General features: G+C 42.3%; 1 protein-coding gene across 4 annotated transcripts; it reads right to left on the bottom strand.

The window, feature by feature from the left end:
- Positions 1-241: 241 nt before the first annotated feature.
- ldb1a (LIM domain binding 1a) lies at positions 242-18,491 on the bottom strand. Of its 4 annotated transcripts, none has more exons than XM_053333008.1 (11): positions 18,299-18,491; positions 8,666-8,768; positions 7,950-7,994; positions 7,639-7,714; positions 5,036-5,138; positions 4,759-4,931; positions 4,539-4,661; positions 4,373-4,450; positions 4,120-4,243; positions 3,817-3,959; positions 242-1,855 (listed from the first exon to the last, which is right to left on the bottom strand). In XM_053333008.1, exons 1-11 carry the CDS (start codon positions 18,324-18,326, stop codon positions 1,802-1,804), a joined length of 1,050 nt encoding a protein of 349 aa, XP_053188983.1. In that variant the 5' UTR covers positions 18,327-18,491; the 3' UTR covers positions 242-1,801. The 4 variants fall into 4 exon arrangements, with proteins under 4 accessions (XP_053188983.1, XP_053188982.1, XP_053188980.1 ...); XM_053333007.1 differs by having other exon boundaries at positions 3,811-3,959; XM_053333005.1 differs by having other exon boundaries at positions 242-2,741; positions 3,811-3,959.
- Positions 18,492-19,615: the final 1,124 nt, after the last annotated feature.

Below are 19,615 nucleotides of genomic sequence, written 5' to 3' on the forward strand. Positions count from 1 at the left end.
ACTACAGACGACAACAAATAATAATCAACTGGCACTAACACAGAGTTCAACGCCTTCAGGGTTTGGACTCTAATAATGATTTATGGATTACATCCTATAAAATTTCCCAAAAGGTTGTGACATTGTGGGAGGGACCTTCCTAGAATCATGGATCACAAGGTTCTTCATCAGATGATGACTCAGCATGAAACAGTAACTTCACAGAATAAAAAAAGACAACTTAGGTCATTATTTTCCCTAAATGTGGTTATTTATTGTGTTGTTTTTTTTTTGTTTTTGCGCATCTGATAAGTTTTTAGATAGACCAGAAACCTACAACAGCAGAAAATAGCTATTAAATATCTCTTTAATGTATACTCTAATGTATACTGAACCATTGTGAAGATGAAGCCAGATTGACTCAGGAGCTGCATGTCACACAAAACAAGTAACAGAATGACCTCTATCAGCATTAACTGACTCTGCAGCCCCACAAACTCCTCCATATATCATCATGAGCACTGTACAGGTGGGTCGGATCTAAACAGAATGTCAGTACATAGAAAAATAAATACAGTTTGCTAAAATGAGGGCAAAATTCTTTTATCAGTGATTGTACCATTAAAAATCACGTTTAAAAAAAAAACTTTTAAGAAGCTTTTCATCTTTTTACATTAGATTGAGTTTCTCGTAGTTCTAGGGAGGAATACATAGAATAACTTTTACAGAAATAACTACCTAAAAATATACAAGCACAGACACAAACATGAGGAGTAAAGCCAACAAAATGATTTTTTCATAAAAACAAACAGCGCGATGTAATCAATATCTAAAGAATCTTTACATGTAGCTCCTTGGTCTGCAGCTTTCTTAATTGTGATTAAAAACATTTCTGGGAAACTTAAGTTAATACAAAAGTCTTTTTTTTTCTTCTTATTTTACAATCCTGTCAAAACTTGTTTTTAAAATATTTTTGAGTAGCAAATTTGAGATGTTCTCTGTTATTATGTTCTCTAAAGAGAGCACCCCCAGATAGAGAATTCAAGACAAAGCAAACAGTTCTGCAATGACGAGACAACAGATCCAAACCAGGTGCTTGTTGGAAATTTAGCGGGGAAAAATGGTTTCCAGTGTGCTGCTTTGGACTCACATCAAACAAGATGAAGCTCAGTATTGAAACACTAGCGTTGTTCTCCCTGACCGGTTTTCTAGCACTGAAGCCGATGGACCTCATGACAGTGTGATGTCTGATACAGATGGATGACATTATATCAAGCATAGACTTACATGAAAGTTATTAACCATCACAATAAGAATGATCTAACAGCAATACTTATACATTAATATACTGCAGGTTGCAGATGTTTTACAGTTCTTACATTAGCAACAATAGAAAAGAAAAAAAATACACTGTCAATTCATAAGAAAAATAGATTGGAGTTAATAGTGGAAAACAGTGCAAAGAATATTCTGGGGTGTTTTTGTTTGCTTGCTTGTCTGTTTGTTTTTTAGAAATTGTTTACAAAAATAAAAAAAAAATTCAAAACAAGTCTAAAACATAGAAAATGAAAACACACTTCTGTAGCATCTGGTGCTCTCGTCCAGACATGCTGCGTACCACCTCTCTCCAGTACCTCAATGTTTTATGTTGTAGGTGTAGGTGAGTGTGTGTTGGTGTGTGCACTGGTGTGTGTGTGTGTGTGTGTGTGTGTGTGAGTGTGTGAGTGAGTGAGTGAATGTGTATGTGTGTGTGTGTGTGTGTGTGTGTATGTGTGTGTATGTGTGTGTGTGTGTGTGGGTTTAAGATTTAGCGTAGTGGTTCTCAACTCCGGTCCTCAAGCTCCGGCACTGTACAGGTTTTTGTTCCAACCAGGTCCTACAAAAACAAATAATTGAGTTTTTAAAAACCGGACGTTGAATTTTGATGCTAAGAGTGCACACAGTTTTCTGCAGCCTGCAAAAAAATAAGTTAAATAAAAACTAAGCATTTCTTCCCTGTGACATGAGCACAACAGAAACAATGAGGTGCGTCGTCAAGGAAAACCACGCCTGAGAGACCCGAGGTTGGAACAAGAACCCACTGACATGGTCGCCATGGCGAGCACTCAGACAACAGGGCACGCCACCTCTAGCTCAAACGCTGTGGTGAGCGATGATCGGGGGTTAACACCCATGCACACACACCGCCATCCCCGCCAGTCTCACCACACCTCTAAGAGGACTGACTGAAGCCGAGCAGACAAGGGCCAAGGCTGAGCACCACTGAGCATGTGCAACAATGTGAGGGAGCGAGAGTAGGATTCTGCTGTAACTGTCCTTCATGTGGCAGCATAGAGCTCCTTCAGTCCACCAACTAGTATCCCTTTCCCTAACAACTCTCCTTTCATCTTTGAAGTATAACTGAACAAAACAAACACAAGTAAATTGAACACAAGTGCTTGAGGCATCCCTCCCTGACTCCTCTCACTAGCTTGTTGGCTCAGGTGGATCCCAGTAGGTTTAAGCATTGAAAAGGGGCTGGCTGGGACCTCAGCACTCTACTGGGAAGACTGGGAGTTGTCATTCTTGCTCTCCTGACTGGAGGGAGCCTTGTTGTTCCAGGGCGAGTGTGCCCCCAGTGCAGGCGAGCTGTTGAAACTGTCCTCATCTTCCAGGCCATTCGCCCCATCGAACTGCGTGTTCTCCAGCCGCGTGATCAGACGCTCGTCCTCGTCACCAAACTCCCCTCCCATCAGAGTGGGCTCTCCCACCATCATCACGTCCTAAAGGGGACAGTAAGGGCCGGTACATATTATCCCCATAATACAGGGGGTGCGCGGAATGACTGTCAGCACGGGCGAGCTGAAACTACTGATTTTGGCCTGTTGTCTAGGTCAGATCTAACTGGGATGAAATCCAGATTTACAAATGAAACCTCAGACACTAATAAACTTTTCACAGAATTCAAAGTCAAATGCATTAGAACTGACACTTCAAGCTAATTTTTTTAGGGACCGGGGGACCCCAGATATGACATGTTGAGGTATTAGCGTCCTCTCATTCTGAACCTAATCACAACACGACAATCTGCTGGTCCTCTAGGGTTACTCTAAAAGTTCAGTAGTCCATGTGGTCCTTACTCCCTGCCCCTGTTGCATGAAACGGGGCTGACGGGCCCTCACCTACTGGCCAGCAGTGGGCATCCCTGATCCTTGAGTGCTGCATCACGGGGGAGCGGGGGGTTTCATTCCACCTCGGGTCTCGTTCGATCAAGCAACCAAGTAAGCAAAGACAGCAGTGCTGTGTGAATCATGTGCTCTGATGGGCTTAGTGGTAACGCTGTACGTGCTAAATCAGGTTGATTTAGAGAAAAAACCTAACTGTCCCACTGGAAATCAGAGCAAGGTAACCCTACCCCATGGCCCCAATATATATTAACCATTACTCAGAGATGGAGGTCACGTGTACTTCCTTCTATATAAACCCATAAACCTGTGGCCCCAGAGGACCAGGGACTGCCCATCACTGGTTCACATCAGGGGGTCTACTAACTAAATCTACTCATCCCATCTTAATAACATTTCAGAAATCAACCCCCAACCCCCCAACCCCCAAACCCCAGAACACCTCAATACAGACCCCACCTCCAAAAGCCTCCTTATGCTATCTCTAGCTTGGCCTGCTTCTGAACCTAGTCTTGAACACACTAAATACCCCGGTTACCACCTGCTACACCCACAAAATAATTTCTATTACAGCCCCTCCACTCCCCTCTGGCCTACTCTCTCATGCCTTGCTCAACTGAACTGAACTTGGAGGTGCAGATAGAGGTCAAGTAGATGTAATGCTTACAGGTACCTGGCTGGAGAGAGAAAAGCTGTTGGCTGGACTCTTCTTTTTGCTGTTGCTGTTGTTATTGCTGCCTCCGCCAGAGCTCACCGTGCTACCGCCGGACACCTTCCTTTTCCGCCTCTTGTTTGGTGCTTGTCTGGCTGGCTCGGCTATAAGTACATAAAGAAAATGGTGAGCTATCATTATCAAGAATTTAAATCTCTACAAATTAGTTGTTTCTGGGCCTGTGGCAGGAAAAGTAATCTCTATCAAAAAAAATCCACCGCAATATTAAAAAGAGGTGTGTGTGTGTGTGTGTGTGTGTGTTACCTGGAGGTGCTACCATTCTTTGCCACTTTTGAAAGAGGCAAGTCTTCAGGCAGTCTCTTGGGCTCAAACTGTAGGTCTTATGCCGGGACATCAGCTCTTGCATGGGCTCCAATATCACACATAGCTTATGGGGGGAAAAAGGTGGTGGGGGGGGGGATTAGCAAGCAGTTGCAGGTGGTTTTATGTGTAGTTGAGGTAAATCCAATTATTAAGCAGCTAAAGATGACTGTAATTATAAGTGGCGCTTGCTTACACGGAGGTAGTTGAGCGTGGAGTTGGACAGCCCACATCTGGTGATATTTTTAGCCAGCTGATCCAGCATCTGGGGATCCTGCATGATGAGGTTAAGAGGGTGAGCAATGAACAGATGAAAGTACAATAAGTGCATTTGAGAGTATTTCTTTGAGTCTGGAACTTACATGCATAGCCAAAATGCTCCTGGGTAGGACCTCTCTGTGTTGTCTGATGCTGAAGTGCCATGTCTTGATCCTCATCATGTCATCAAACATGAACTCTAGGTACAGACGGCCCTCCACACAAACCTTATCCAGTAAAAAAGACATTTAAAAAAAAAAGAAGTTAGAAGTCACAGTAGAGGGAAGGTTGTGCAATTTTCATCCAGAGTGACATTAACTATACCTGTGTGAACATAGGTTTGCCATTCTGGGTAACCATGGTGCACTGGTCACAGTCGAGAGATACAAAGTTACTGTGGAAGGACTCCTTTGGATGCTTCAAAACATAAAACAGCTCAGTGGCGCCCCCCTCAAAGATACTCCGGAAATATCGTGGAATCAACGTCCTGCCAATGGCTATGGACAAAAGAGATCAATGATGAATGGTATGAAAATGGATTTGTCTTAGAAATCAATCTAACACCAGCATTATCTTCTTTTTGATTTTTTATTCATCTTACTGTATCGTTTGGGTCCATCTTCCAGACAGAAAGTGATGGTGAGCATGGCGTCATCCTCAAAGAACTCTGTGGTGAAAGCATCCCACCAGAGATTATCACAATCCTGAGAGCAGAGGACACATAACATTATTATAATAAAATATACTTGATCATATCCAGTATACTTTTAATAACACAGTTTAAGTAGGTCATATATCAGAGGACAAATCATTCAAAGACAACCCTGCCACAAGTAAGAATGCAGCTACAGTGGGGAGAGTAAGTTTTTGATGCACTGCCGATTTTGCAGGTTTTCCCACTTACAAAACATGTAGAGGTCTGAATTGTTATCATAGGTACACTTCAACTGTGAGAGCTGAAAATCACAGAAAATTCAGAAATTCACATTGTATGATTTTTAAATAATTAATTTGCATTTTATTGCATGATATAAGTATTTGATCACCTACCAACCAATAAGAATTCCGGCTCTCACAGACCTGTTAGTTTTTCTTTAAGAAGCCCTCCTGTTCTCCACTCATTACCTGTATTAACTGAACCTGTTTGAACATGTTACCTGTATAAAAGACACCTGTCCACTCAATCAAACAGACTCCAACCTCTCCACAATGACCAGAGAGCTGTGTAAGGACATCAGGGATAAAATTGTAGACCTTCACAAGGCTGGGATGGGCTACAGGACAATAGGCAAGCAGCTTGGTGAGAAGGCAACAACTGTTGGCGCAATTATTCGAAAATGGAAGAAGTTCAAGATGACGGTCAATCTTCCTCGGTCTGGGGCTCCATGCAAGATCTCACCTCGTGGGGCATCAATAATCATGAGGAAGGTGAGGGATCAGCCCAGAACTACACGGCGGGACCTGGTCAATGACCTGAAGAGAGCTGGGACCACAGTCTCAAAGAAAACCATTAGTAATACACTACGCTGTCATGGATTAAAATCTTGCAGCGCATGCAAGGTCCCCCTGCTCAAGTCAGCGCATGTCCAGGCCCGTCTGAAGTTTGCCATTGACCATCTGGATGATCCAGAGGAGGAATGGGAGATGGTCATGTGGTCTGAGACAAAAATAGAGCTTTTTGGTCTAAACTCCACTCGCCGTGTTTGCAGGAAGAAGAAGGATGAGTACAACCCCAAGAACACCATCCCACTCGTGAAGCATGGAGGTGGACACATAAGGCTTTGGGGATGCTTTTCTGCACAGGACGACTGCACCGTATTGAGGGGAGGATGGAGGGGGCCATGTATCGCGAGATCTCCTTCCCTCAGTAAGAGCATTGAAGATGGGTCGTGGCTTGGTCTTCCAGCATGACAACGACCCGAAACACACAGCCAGGGCAACTAAGGAGTGGCTCCGTAAGAAGCATCTCAAGGTCCTGGAGTGGCCTAGCCAGTCTCCAGACCTGAACCCAATAGAAAATCTTTGGAGGGAGCTGAAAGTCCATATTGCCCAGCGACAGCCCCGAAACCAGAAGGATCTGGAGAAGATCTGTATGGAGGAGTGGGACAAAATCCCTGCTGCAGTGTGTGCAAACCTGGTCAAGAACTACAGGAAACGTCTGATCTCTGTAATTGCAAACAAAGGTTTCTGTACCAATATTAAGTTCTGTTTTTCTGATGTATCAAATACTTCTGTCATGCAATAAAATGCAAATTAATTACTTAAAAAATCATACAATGTGATTTTCTGGATTTTTGTTTTCGATTCCGTCACTCACAGTTGAAGAGTACCTATGATAAAAATGACTTCTACATGCTTTGTAAGTGCAAAATCAGCAGTGTATCAAATACTTGTTCTCCCCACTGGAAATATCTAAAACAATAGGAGTTGTGTTTGTAAAGTAAGGTTAGAAAGGTAAGGGAGTTACAAGGTAATACAAACAAAACAAACACTGTGAATGTACTAAAACCACTTCTATAACTCTTCTACTCCACTGTGTGATCAACAGGGTACTAGTTTATATAAACCACTGGCAGTTTGCAGATCACCAGAGAACAGATGTGCATACTTCATGACATTAATTCACCCCACATGGATGAATGCCAGTGGCTGAGAACATTTTCTAAAAGATGAGTTTTAAATGCCACGAAGAAGTACAAACTAAATTGAAGTTGAGAGGTGGGACTTTCTAAATAGGGCAGAAACTGGTTATATGCTAAACTTAATTGCAGTAAAAATATGTCCAATGTACAAAGTTTAGCGTGCATGTAATTGTTGTAACATACATGCTGATGCTCACAGAAAAAGCATGGATGGTAACAGCTACTCACTTGTGCGCTCAGCCATATAAACAGTTGGCACTCCAATTATGTTTTAGCCAGGTTGATCAGATAATCCTATTAGAGCCTGAATATAAATTAAGTCAGAGAGATCTCAGGCTTAATTTCCCACAAAATCCCTAGCATGGTTAACTAGACACAAACAGCAGCTGGGAGGAAAATTTTGAAAACATGGCAACAGTAAGTAGTTGAAAGAAGCCGCAGAATGTAGCACTGCAGACTGTTGTCACAACCAGCTTGAAAACGAAAAAGTAATTATGTGTTTTTGGACATGAACACAGTTTGGAGTTTGTATGACTATGTGAATTTACGAAGCTTCTCTCACCTCTGTCCAATTCTGTAGCCTTTTGTTCAGCTCATATATCCGGTAGTCTGTCTGGTTCCCGTACGGTGTGGGTCTCCTGGAAAAAGAAAACAGAGGATTCAACACTCTGCAGTTGAAAGGTGCTCCTGTGGTTTTTCCACACCCCCAGAGCAAATAAAAGCCAAGAGTGGCCTTAAACTCAGGTTAATTACAGGAGAGTTTAATGTCCACATTTCCGAGCAAGAATCCAGAGCACCTATGAATAAACAGTTCTTGTATTTTTTATATAACTTTCTGAAAACAAACAACTGTACAAGTGTCAGTTAACTCACCCCATTCCTGGCTCCATGTATGACGGGGGGTACATGGGTGTAGGCCTAAAAGGAAAATAATTAAATAAATCAGAAAACAGTTTCTCAGAAATGTGAATGACATTATGCAAGTGTGTTTTATGTACAATACAGCTAATGTATCATATGTAGTATGCTCTAAATCCTTATCACTGACTTCAACGTCCTGTTTTTGTGAACTTCAGACATATAATAGATAAAAAAACTCAGCTGAACTTGCAAAAAAAAACCCCATACATTAAGTACTGTAAAAAATAATGAGGGCAACACTGCATGAGTGCAACATCTGCCACTGTCTGCCACTTTCAATTAAAGTGAATGTTGCTTCATCTCTATTTTGCCTTTTATAGACACATTTATATATCAGATTCTGTGTAATCAGCTTATTTGACTTTATTCCATCATCAGTATCAAAGATGCACGTCTTCTTTTTTGCAATAATCACACATTACAGCTTAAAGAATGTGCATCACAGAAGCCGCAAAACTACAAAAAGAACAATTTTTCATAAAATCAACATCTAAAAATAGACACGCTGAAAACATATCTAGGTCAAACTATAATAAAAAGTTACAGCATGGAGAAAAAAAGAAAAGAAGATAATCTACATGATTTAATGACTGAAAATGCAGTTTCGCTAGCATATTAGTATTTTAAACAGAACATCTCTCGTGTCCCGGCAGAAAAGCGTCACCTACCCCACATCTCTGTCAAGCATAGCGCCCGGGTGGAAGGGGGGAAAGCTGCCGCCGTTGGGGGGCTCCTTAGGAGAGTACAGCTTGAATGACTTTGACGAACAGCCTGCACACAGAGGAGGGAGGAGAAAAAAAAAAGAGCAGATTTAGAGGAGATTTAGATTACTTAGATTTAGCTCATTCAAATCACAGCGTCAATCTAAGTAATCTAATGTTGGATGATTTTGTTGAGATTTACTCAAATAATAGCACGCTGTCAAAACAATTTACCTGCTGCTTTCATTATCTAATGCATCTTCAATCTGGTAAATGGACAAGAAAACAAATCATCATTCGTGCGGTTGGGGAGGGGGGGGGGGGGTTGGCGGCCGGCAACATTTATTAGACTGCAGAAATCTGAGAAAATAATCAGTGAAATAAGGGGATAAAAGCAGAGGTGATGGTCTAACATGTTTTTGCAACATCCACACCATTATAGGGAACCCTCTTCTCTGCATACAGCCCAGCCCCATGTGATCCTCACTATGTTCCCCTGCGCTGTGTGTGTGTGTGTGTGTGTATGTATGTGTGTGTATGTGTGTGCATCTCCCCCTCTAGTTGCCTCTTTTACCCATCCCCCCACTGCCTGCCCTGGCTGTTGTTAACCCTTGTCTGCCCAGATAAGGCATTCATGCTCAAACAATCCCAGGCTCTGGGAAAACATCTATGCTGTATCTCTACTAAAAAAGAGAGACCTCACACAGGCAGAGGCTGCTGCATAAAATTAGGTCTGGCTAAAGATATTTTAAACACTAGCAGACAGTGACGGACTGGGATATTTGGGAAAAACTGTTCTCTGAATTGTGTGTTTCTCAAAGCATTTAAGTGTGTGGTAAAACAGGAAATGTCACATATGTTGCACTGATAGATTCATAATAGGGTATATATATATAGGGCCTAGATCTTGGCAACTTCAGGTTCATAGAAGATCCTGGCTGTTTCAGTTTTTTGCCCCTGTTAATGATGTTTATGTGTGCCCTGCTCTGTAAATCTGGCATCCACAACAAGCACCACCTGAAGGTAGTATGATGTTAATTTGTTACTTTGACTAAGGCACAATTTATGCACAACACAGTATGTCACTGTCAGCTTGGCATATAAAAAGGGGATTGTACCAAAACAAAACCAGCAGGGGGAGAAACACTGACTCCATTGCAGGCCACTCTTCCACAGGAAAGAACGTAACTGGGATGTTTGGGGTTTTTTTTTTTTTATCTTTTCACATCACTGTCGGTGGGCTTGGTGCCCCCACAGGCAGGCCACTCCACAACTTATGGTGGTGGTCCACGTCAAAAGAGATAGAGAAAAGCACAAGTTGGGATTTAAGTATGCCTGTGTGAACTCTGATCTGTCTTGTCCTCCTCAACAACTCAGTCTCTGCTCCATGAACAACTACAACTCCTCCTTCATTTACTTTCACCCCTTTCTTTCTCGCCTCAGTATACCCGTGAGAGTCATAACAGGTCATCTTCTCCTCCCCATTACTATGGCCCTGAATCTGCTCAGGAACACCCAACAATGGCTCTCTATGCATTACCTCTGACCTACAGACCCCCCCCCCCCCCAAACACCACCAGCCCTTAGCCCCAGACAGCATTCAACCACATATGATTAGTCTTTGTTTAATGTGATGCACATTATGCAAAACACAAACGCTGCTGCGACACATCATTCTTCCACTACTAAACCTCTTCATAATCAAACATGACAGGGTACCTTATTTTCCCTGATATATAATGCCTACATACTCTGACACATAATTTCTACACAAATACATAATTTCTGTAACACCAACTCACACCCTTACAAGGAGCCCAGGTTCCTGCCTTAAATCCATCTAAGCAATATCGAAAGATTATAGGATTTACTGAAGCATGGGGGATATTATAATGTCTATGTTACTGGTCAAACGTGATGTGTATGTGAAAGAGCCACTGAAGCATCCTCAACGCATGACAAAGACACAGCAATGACTACAGCCCTAAAGCCTCCTTTAGTAAAATAATCTGCTTGAGATCAGATGAGCACTCATGAGGCATCACAACTTTTTAATTGTGAGTTTGGTGCAGGTTAGTCCGTCTAAAGTACTCCACTGCAAAACAATAGATCCGCATCCAGACAAGAGGCTGGAAGTGGCTCCAAGCCGATAAAAGCAACACATCCAAAGCAATGTGCAAAGACTTCAACATACCTGCACCGACTACTGGTGATAGTTTATTGCGCGTACAGTGTGGACATGCACAGCCGGTATTTAACCCAGTATTGAGTTTAACACACGGGGCCAGGCGTACACTGTACCGCAGGGCCGCGTTCATTAACAGCTCACAGAGGACGGATGCCATTGCTAAGCTATCAACCTCGCTGCTAAACTACCATTATCACCGCGTTTACATTTCAATGCCAATTCATTAACTGTCTAAACTGTTCAATGTGAACCCGTGGTGCCGTTTCACTGCTGTGGTTGGAAGCTGGAAGTTACCTGCAGAGAAAGGTCCACCGAAACGCGGTGTTGCTCAACACCTCCGCTCGGTGTTTTCTAGCCAGCTAGCCTCGCTGGTAGCCGGGGCGGCTGGATGGGGGAAGCTCCAGCTCCGTATGTAGATAACGCAGTCCTGTGGTCCCAAACAAGACAGCAAGCGAAGGGTACTAAAACACTCCCGCTAGTTTCTGTCCAATTTGCAATTACCTAATATATGTTTTGGGCGACATTTGTATAGGAGGGATCTTTAGGGTGATACCTATCTACTACTACTACCGGACCCTTTGTTCCTGCCAGCCGAGACTCGAACAAACAAAGACCCCGCCTCCTCCAGGCTCCTCCGCCCATCCCGGCACACAAGCATCCTCGGCTGCAGACCTGCACAACATAAAGGCCTGGCACCCGTGACTGGCTGGGCCCCCAATTTGTCATGTCCGGGACCTGAGCGTGCATCAGGTACAAGGTGGGTGCCCATTGAAAGGAACAGTTATCAGTCTATTACGAGCAGCTCACTTTGTTTTTGTCATTGCTATTTAATATTAAGAGTTACATTAGGCCCAAAGATACAAAGTATCATTCAAGAGATTAAAGAGATGCAGCAACACAGCAGATGGTAACACGGAAGGCAGAGTAATTGTCTTTTCAGAGACTATTGAAATACTATACTACTATAGGCTACTACTACTTGTAGTATGCAGTATAGTTTTAAAATGACAAAGTTGATTGTCAGCCCTTTCCTTATGCTGCTACATGGGAACAAGACTGCCATAAGTGCATACATGAAGCCCTTTCAAAGTTTACATATCTATTTAAAGTCCCCCTCCACTCAAAGATATGTGTTTTCTTCATGTTTCTACAGTTGGACTTTTGAGCTTCACTATGCAGAATGATGTGTGCACAGAGAAACTGGAGGGGTTTTTTCAACTTCATCTGCTGAAAGTGGAACATTTCTCTGTGCTCACAGAAAATCTGATTTTACGGGCTGGGCTTAAGAGCAGGATTTGTGACATGACAAAGTTCTAGTTTGGAACCAGTCCTGGTCCAATATTTAACTAATACAAGTGTGATGTGGAAACTTGAAGCCTCCAAAATATATTTGCATATTTATATATGCTGGAGTTTTTAATGAGGGAGAAGGCACAGATGTCATTTGAAGGATTTTAACAAAATAGTTGAACTTTTTAAAAAATAGTATCAGACACAAATGATTAAAAGCTGAGTGTTTAATATACATATTTCTCTAGCAAGGACCACACCATGAACAAGATGCATTTAAATGATTTATCAGGACAAATGAGAGCGGAAGAGCAGGAGAGGGTTAGGTGGTATTTATAGGAATGCAGGAAGTGGAGCAGTTGAGGTGTGGTCCTGCTCCTGAAACTTCACAAAATTAGCTTCAATAAAAGATGTCTGGAAGCAATCTTTAACAAAAATTCCAATGACTACAACACTCATTCAGAGGACTGGCTTGTCCTCTGGGTTACATAAATAGGCTTTGGGTTGTTTTTTTTTTAGAGATGGAGCAATCTTTAGTCCTTATCCAGACTGGAATTTGTGGTAAGATTGGGGCACTTTAAATCAGTTATTTTAAAGTTATTTTAGATTTAGTGTATATGCTTAACTCAATGTAACGTCTTGTCATTTTGTTTGTTTGTTACAGCACTTTTCCTTTTGCTTGTTTTGGTTACAGTTGAAACATTTGCAATAACTGAAACAGTGCAATGTACCCCTTATCTTATAAGGAAAATAATTATCATTACTAGCCTACATATTCTCTTTAAATGTCACATACAATAGGGGTTTACCGAAACAAAAAAATCTTAGTCTGATGTGCTTTTAATTTTTGGAGTTTGGAGATTTCTACAATCAATTACAGACCATGACATGCAGGATTTCATGGTCTTCTTTTCTGGTGCATTTTGGTGCAACTTTGTATCGTATGGGCAGTGAAGCGTAATGCAGTCATAATGAGGAGTGGAACGATTACATTGGCGGAGCTGCTGGAACTATGTGAACTAGCACTGGTCATCCAGTGCAGTCTGTCTTGACCTTAACATTTCTAAAACAACAAAATGTGCTTTGATCTACATGCTTTTATTATTTAAATATGATTCAGAAGTTCTCTGCTCAGAAAATCTGAAACACTGACTCATTGCCTAAACCTGCTGCTTAATTCAAGACAACTTTGTAAAGGCTTATAAAAAATGATTGACTTTGCTGATGACTCAAATCCTTTAGACCACAGTCCTGAGCCTTTCATGGCCTCAGATTATGTAAGGGGTATAATCTGCAGCCTCACTTTTAATCAATAACCACTCAAATGTTTACAAGCAATATATTTGAAGGGCAGAAACCCTTTTGTGGTCTCGAAGTGCATTTAAAGCTCAATTTGTTGAAGCTTTCACTTGAGCTGCCAGTCAGTTTGTATAATTATGTAAGCCAGAAGTGCAGATGAGAAAAGTCAAGCAATGCATTTCATTGAAAGGCAGCGAGTAAACACATCTGACCCACACCAATCACAGTTACTCAATAAAGCCCACGTCAGGGATAGAGCAGAGATTTAGAGTATCCGCTGCAGCTTGTGGTCATGTGTTCAGATCACAGGAGAATACCATAATCATATCTGGTGTGAATTGTGGGATTCATCATGTAAACAAAATCGAAAAACCTCCCCTCCCCCTATGTGCTTGGAGCTGGAGCTTCATATTGTGATGACACAGCTGAAGTATATTGCTTTTGATGTTCAATTTGATCAGATTCCTCCCTTCTTGCCAAAGCATCTGATAATTTTTTTGTTACTTCAAATGTGCTCCTGATAATAGCTAATATGAATATCCTGCAACACCAGGTTTATTCCAGATGTTTTACATTACCTTAAAAACTCTCTCTAGGTAAATTAAACACAATTTAAACTAAAGAGTTGCCTTGGTATTTATGACAGGACATATATTATCTCTCAAATACAGGGGGATTACAGATAGACTAAAGCCTTCTTTAAAAACAATGATTCCCAGCCTACTGTCTGTCCTGTCTGTTTTGATGGACTAAAACAAGACAACGTGATAGAGCAGTATCTCCCTCTGCTGGCAAACACTGCAAACGTCTTCCTCATACCATCTTCCTCATACCTTAGAACACAATACAACGAACTCTATCCAGGAGTTTATAGTTTTCACTATTCACTACGATAATCTGTACTAAAAACTTAAAAATCTATCATTTGATCAGATCTGTAACTTTATTAACTAATCCTATGATTATAACAATCAATAGGTTTTATATGTACAATACTACTTCTATTTTAACACTGAGACATGTAGAGAAAGTCTACATTATCTACATTTTTTATTACATTAAACTAATAAACATGACCCAAATTGAAGTCTTGATCATATGACACAAAAATTTGATATTGCATGTAATCTTTACCGCATATATACTGTGGAAATGTTTCGCTCCTGAATCACAATTAAATCCTATTTTATGTATTCAGTAAATGATTTAGTACACACATACATGGAGTACTTGGCAGGAAGGGGTGGCAGGCAGTGATAACATAACAGGGGGAACAGAAAATGGCATATACAATAGAAAAGGGTCCTACATCAGGAAGCATCTCAGGGAAGACATATACTTATGTGTAGGTAGATTGCAAAGTGTTCACCCTGAGAAATGCATGCATCAGGATAAGCAACACTATGATGTAATTTCTACTCTAACAGAGTAAAACATAACAAAAATCTATATTTTTAAGAATCTGTTATTTATTGATATGATACCTGACCTAAACCTGGCAGTTTTACAAATACCAAACAGCCTTGAAAACATCTACCAGTACTTTCAGAGGTATACTGTTTATGATAAAACTTGTGACAGGGAGCGTGAAGCAGCACTGAGAATATCTGAAGAGAGCACTGGTGAACATCATGTTCAGATTCCTGTTGCTGCTTTAGATGCCACAGTGGAAACACAATCCTAGTGATAAAACAAACCTAGTGATAGCAACGCAGCAGCAGCAGAGAGAACCAAACACAGACAGCACCCAGAGGATGCTACTGTGGCTTGACAAGAGACAGTTAAGCAGCATGTGTTAGCAATAAATCGAAGGATAACAAAAGTAAGTACGTGAAAGTCTGTGTGCAGGACGCTTACTGTAGATGTGAAAAGCCACTAATCTGAAACCACAACATTAAGAATTACCCAATCCCTGAGGTAAGCTGTAGAGGATTGTTGTTGTCAGACAGGACCTGGTGTAGAGCCACTTAATAAACTTTTTAAACTGTAGGTTGAGGCAGTGAACCCCATTAGTCATTTTTACAGCCTTCTTGTTGTGCTAACATCCAGGGAATTAAATAAGTTGTGCCAGTCTGAGCCCTGTTGCCGTCACCTTCTGTATCAGTCTCATGTAATAAAGATGCACATCCCTCACAAATAAATGTGTGCTTTGATACAAAATCTTTTTTTTCTTTCCCACGCATTTAGTTTCCTCCACATCCTCCCCCTCCTCATGGCTATGTGGCACATGCCAGCTTTCTGTTGCCATCCTGTCGGCCCGCAGCAGATGTGACATCACTACAGCTCGTCTCCACTCTGTACCCCCCCTCCCCCCTCCCCCCATCTCTCTGACTCCCCAGCATCTCTGTCTCCCACGCATTCCTTCTTTCTCTCTGCCTCTGCACACACAGCCATTTTGATCTAGCAAACAAGATCTGAGAGACTCACTAGGGTAGAGAGAAGGGGGGTAGAAGAAAAGAGAAAAACTAAGGAGGAAAAGAAAGAGAGACGCAGGCTGCAGTGAGATAAAGCTGAGGCAGTCGTGTTGTTGTGTAATGGTAATCAAAAAAGCTCTGGCTGTTTGGCTGCCATCTTGGCTTTGCTTTAAGTCACTTTTCTCCAATCAGGAGCCATGTGACTTTCTGCATGAGGTAACACCACCGTTACGGCAAAAGGCAGTGAAAGAGGGATGGGGGGAGTGACACAGAGGGTTAAGTAGAATGAGGGGGAGAGAGTGAGACGAGAGGAGCAGAAATAGGAGGGAGGGGTGAGAGTGAGATGGGTGAGAGACGGAGAGAGTGGCGAGCAGAGTGGAGCGCATGCTTGAGTGGGTGCATGTGAGAATGAAGGGGGGGTATCTTCAGCTCACAGGCATCACATTTAATCTATTTTTACCATTTAGTCTGAACAAAGGATGTGATTGGCTCCACCGTGTTAGGACGGATCCCCTTCATGCGGGGAACAAAGCCTGAAAAAGGCTGATTCACAGCAAAGTCACAACAACAGCAGGATGTCACAAGGTTGTCAATGAACAAGACAGACAAGGGAAGTGTGTTCTTGACCAGGTTCACATTGTGTCACATGAATACAGATGTCTTCTTTAATATTCCCAACAAAAAAAAGACGACCCGGACTGAAAGAAAAGAGGAAGTGATGTCAGGTTAAGAGAGGTCATTTGCTTTTCTGATGCAGATTTGCACGCTCAAAGGACAGGGAGGATCCTCCATTCACCATCGAACAAGAATGTAAACAAACCATGCTTCAAATATAACAATTTACAGCACGCACAGAGAGTGAGAGAGAGAGAGACCTGAAAGGCAGAGATGATCAATGTTGCTGTGTGGTTATCTGCAAGATCCACCAACCTAAACTTGCCTCAGCAGGCTCCTCATGAAGGTGTGTGCGAGTGTATGTGAATGCTGCACATGGCAACTCCTCTGGTGGACGTCACTCTCTGTGCATCCTTCACAAACATGTGGATGCCATTAAAAGTTTCTGCTCCACAGTAAAAAGTCTGTCAACAGAGGGAGCGAAGGAGGCACAGATACTGGAAAACTACAGTACAGGAGAAGGCGAGTATGAGGAAGCCAGATAGTAGAAAGAGGAATGATCTGAAAAGAGAACATCAAGCAGTGGCCTCTCTAATATTATTCCATCTGATAGCCGACTGCCAATGAATCAGAGCAGCCCCATTAAAATGATACTGACACCCTAATTCAATCTTCCCTCTCTGAGATCCCCCCCGAGCAGATGCTACGATTCAATTTCTGTCTGTTACTCGCTCCCTTGTGCGGCGCAGAGCTTGTCTCCTGGCACTGTGAGGCTTTCATTGTGCACAAGGCAACCGTCTCTGTAGCCTGCCTCATCTCACTGGGGTACCATTAAAGAGAAAACTGCTCCAAAGTCAAAACGGATCAAATACCCTGAGGGAGAAAACAGATTATAAGATCAAAAAAATTGCCAAAACAAGTTGCGTGCCAAAGAGTAACATGTGCAGGCAGACATGTACTAGAAGAGATTTCCTTCCTCTTACTCTGATGCAGTAGTTCAAGAGAGAGCGTGGATAGTGTGGAAAACTCTATAACAATGCGAGTAAAGCATATTTTATGTAACTTGTAGATAAAGCTCAAGGGAACATGATTTCAGGAAAAGGCAAAACCAAGCTTAACAACAAACTAAAAAAATGCAAAGTCACAATGACAAAGAGCTGTCGAATATCCAAACAGCAGATTAACTCAAGCAAATTCAACTCTTAGTTAAGTCTTCTTAAGTACCCTCATTAATGGTTTAAACCCATCAAGAGAGACCAGCTTTAAACCATTTTGCTGTGAGTAAATTAAAGTACTTTTGCCTAATACAGTTCCAACCCCCGGGACAACAGCTCCTGCAACAAAACGTGGTGATTTCCACCAACTCTTTACTAGCACAAATAATCAGGAAGTAGTTTTACAAAGGCCAAATAAAGCAGAGAAAAAGACTGAAAACATTCAGCAAGTGGAGTAGTTATTGATATCTCAGTGTCTCTGTATGTGGCAAAATTCAAAGAGTCATTGATCTGCTGCACAGCAAGCTGGCGTGACTGAGAGGGTCTGCTGAACAACTCAATTCTAAAGTGCGGTAGCCTCAGTCTATACCCTTGTTTTAGGACATGTTGAGAGTGTAGCATGGCTTCACTAAAAAACACACACAAACTCACACTCACACAGCTTGACGCTGGCCCTAGGCGGCTTTGCAGCGCTTTTACATAAGTCATCTTTCTGACAGCACCACTGAGCACAGAGACGGAGGAGGAAAGAGGGGGAGAGAGAGGCAGAGAGAGAGAGAAAGAGAGACTCGGCACTCACCGGGACAAGCACAACCTCCAACAGACATCTTCTCACATGTTGGGCTCTGCTCTGAACGAAACAGCTGTACTCAGTCCACACGCTGCTCGCATGGGCTAACTCTGAGGAAAACAACACAGACAGAGGGGTGGAGAGATAAGAAGGAGTGGTACAAAGCAGGGCATGTACACCACAACTACACTCCTCTCTCTCTGTCAGAGGCAGGAAGTTGGCAGTGGTGCTCTAGCTGCATCATTAATAGGCATATTGCAACACAAGTGGGAGGGAAAATGAGAGAGGAGGGAACTAGCAAGAAAAGAGCCTTAACAGTATGTAAGACCAGAGTAAGTAATATGGAACGGAGCGAAGGAGTGTGTGTGTGTGTGTGTGTGTGTGTGTGTGTGTGTGTGTGTGTGTGTGTGTGTGTGTGTGTGTGTGTGTGTGTGTGTGTGTGTGTGTGTGAGAGAGAGAGAGAAAGAGAAAGAGAAAGGAAGAATGCAGGAGGGAGGTAATTAGAGCAAAGGAGAGGAAAAAGAGAAAACGTACAAGGTGTTTGTGTGGCAGTGATGCATTGTCTATTTTTGCCTGGTGCTGCTGTGGGAGATAAACATACTCAGTAGGCGCCCAGAGGCAGAGGGTCATTACTGCCAAACAAACACACATGCACACAAACACATACACACTCACTCACACACCCTGCCTCGTGTATGACAGATTTCCATCTCTCTTTCTGCCTCCCTCTCGCTCTGTCCGTCTGTTTTTCTGCTGCAGAAAAAGAACCGGTGTTAATCACTACAGACAGTATCGATTAAAAATGCAAAGCCCACCTGGAGCGCAGGGACACTGGAGACCCATGGGAGACAGGAAGGGCATGCGCGTGAACATGTGTACGCGCACACATTCACAACCAACAGGAGACGCATGTAAACAGTCTGTAGACTGTTTGCCCAGCAGGCTATATTCTACTCTTTTCTCACTTTTTTAATCTTACTTCACTCTGTCAATTTAATATTCTCACCCAGTTGATATTACCTTGACCTTTCTACAGCCTGATGTGGCTCTGATGTGATTTCATTTAATTTCCTTTCCCTCCTCCACGTCTCTGGTTTCCTTTCCTGTTCATCCCATAACTTCTTAGGCTAGAGCATGCCTGTCTTCCGAGCCAATAATCTAGTAATCTCACACTTCACTACACAAACACACGACAACATAACTGACTCCCATGAGCAAGATGTCTTTGTCACTTGTGAACCTGATCCTTTTAGATGATGGATAGCAAACTAACTGAAAAGGAGAAAAAGTAAAAACCCTGAGTTTACAGACAATTCATTATCTGAC

The sequence above is a fragment of the Scomber japonicus genome, chromosome 14, assembly GCF_027409825.1.
Source record: "Scomber japonicus isolate fScoJap1 chromosome 14, fScoJap1.pri, whole genome shotgun sequence".
NCBI classification, from domain to species: Eukaryota; Metazoa; Chordata; class Actinopteri; order Scombriformes; family Scombridae; genus Scomber; species Scomber japonicus.

What these genes read in the sequence shown, in the direction of transcription:
- ldb1a (XM_053333005.1), bottom strand. Translation starts at nt 18,326, where the DNA reads ATGTCTGTTGGAGGTTGTGCTTGTCCCG. An exon ending in GGCTACAGAATTGGACAGAG is followed by an intron (nt 5,139 to 7,638) that starts GTGAGAGAAGCT and finishes CTCTGCTCTCAG; the next exon opens with GATTGTGATAATCTCTGGTG. An exon ending in CTCTCTCCAGCCAGGTACCT is followed by an intron (nt 2,742 to 3,810) that starts GTAAGCATTACA and finishes TGTCCCCTTTAG; the next exon opens with GACGTGATGATGGTGGGAGA.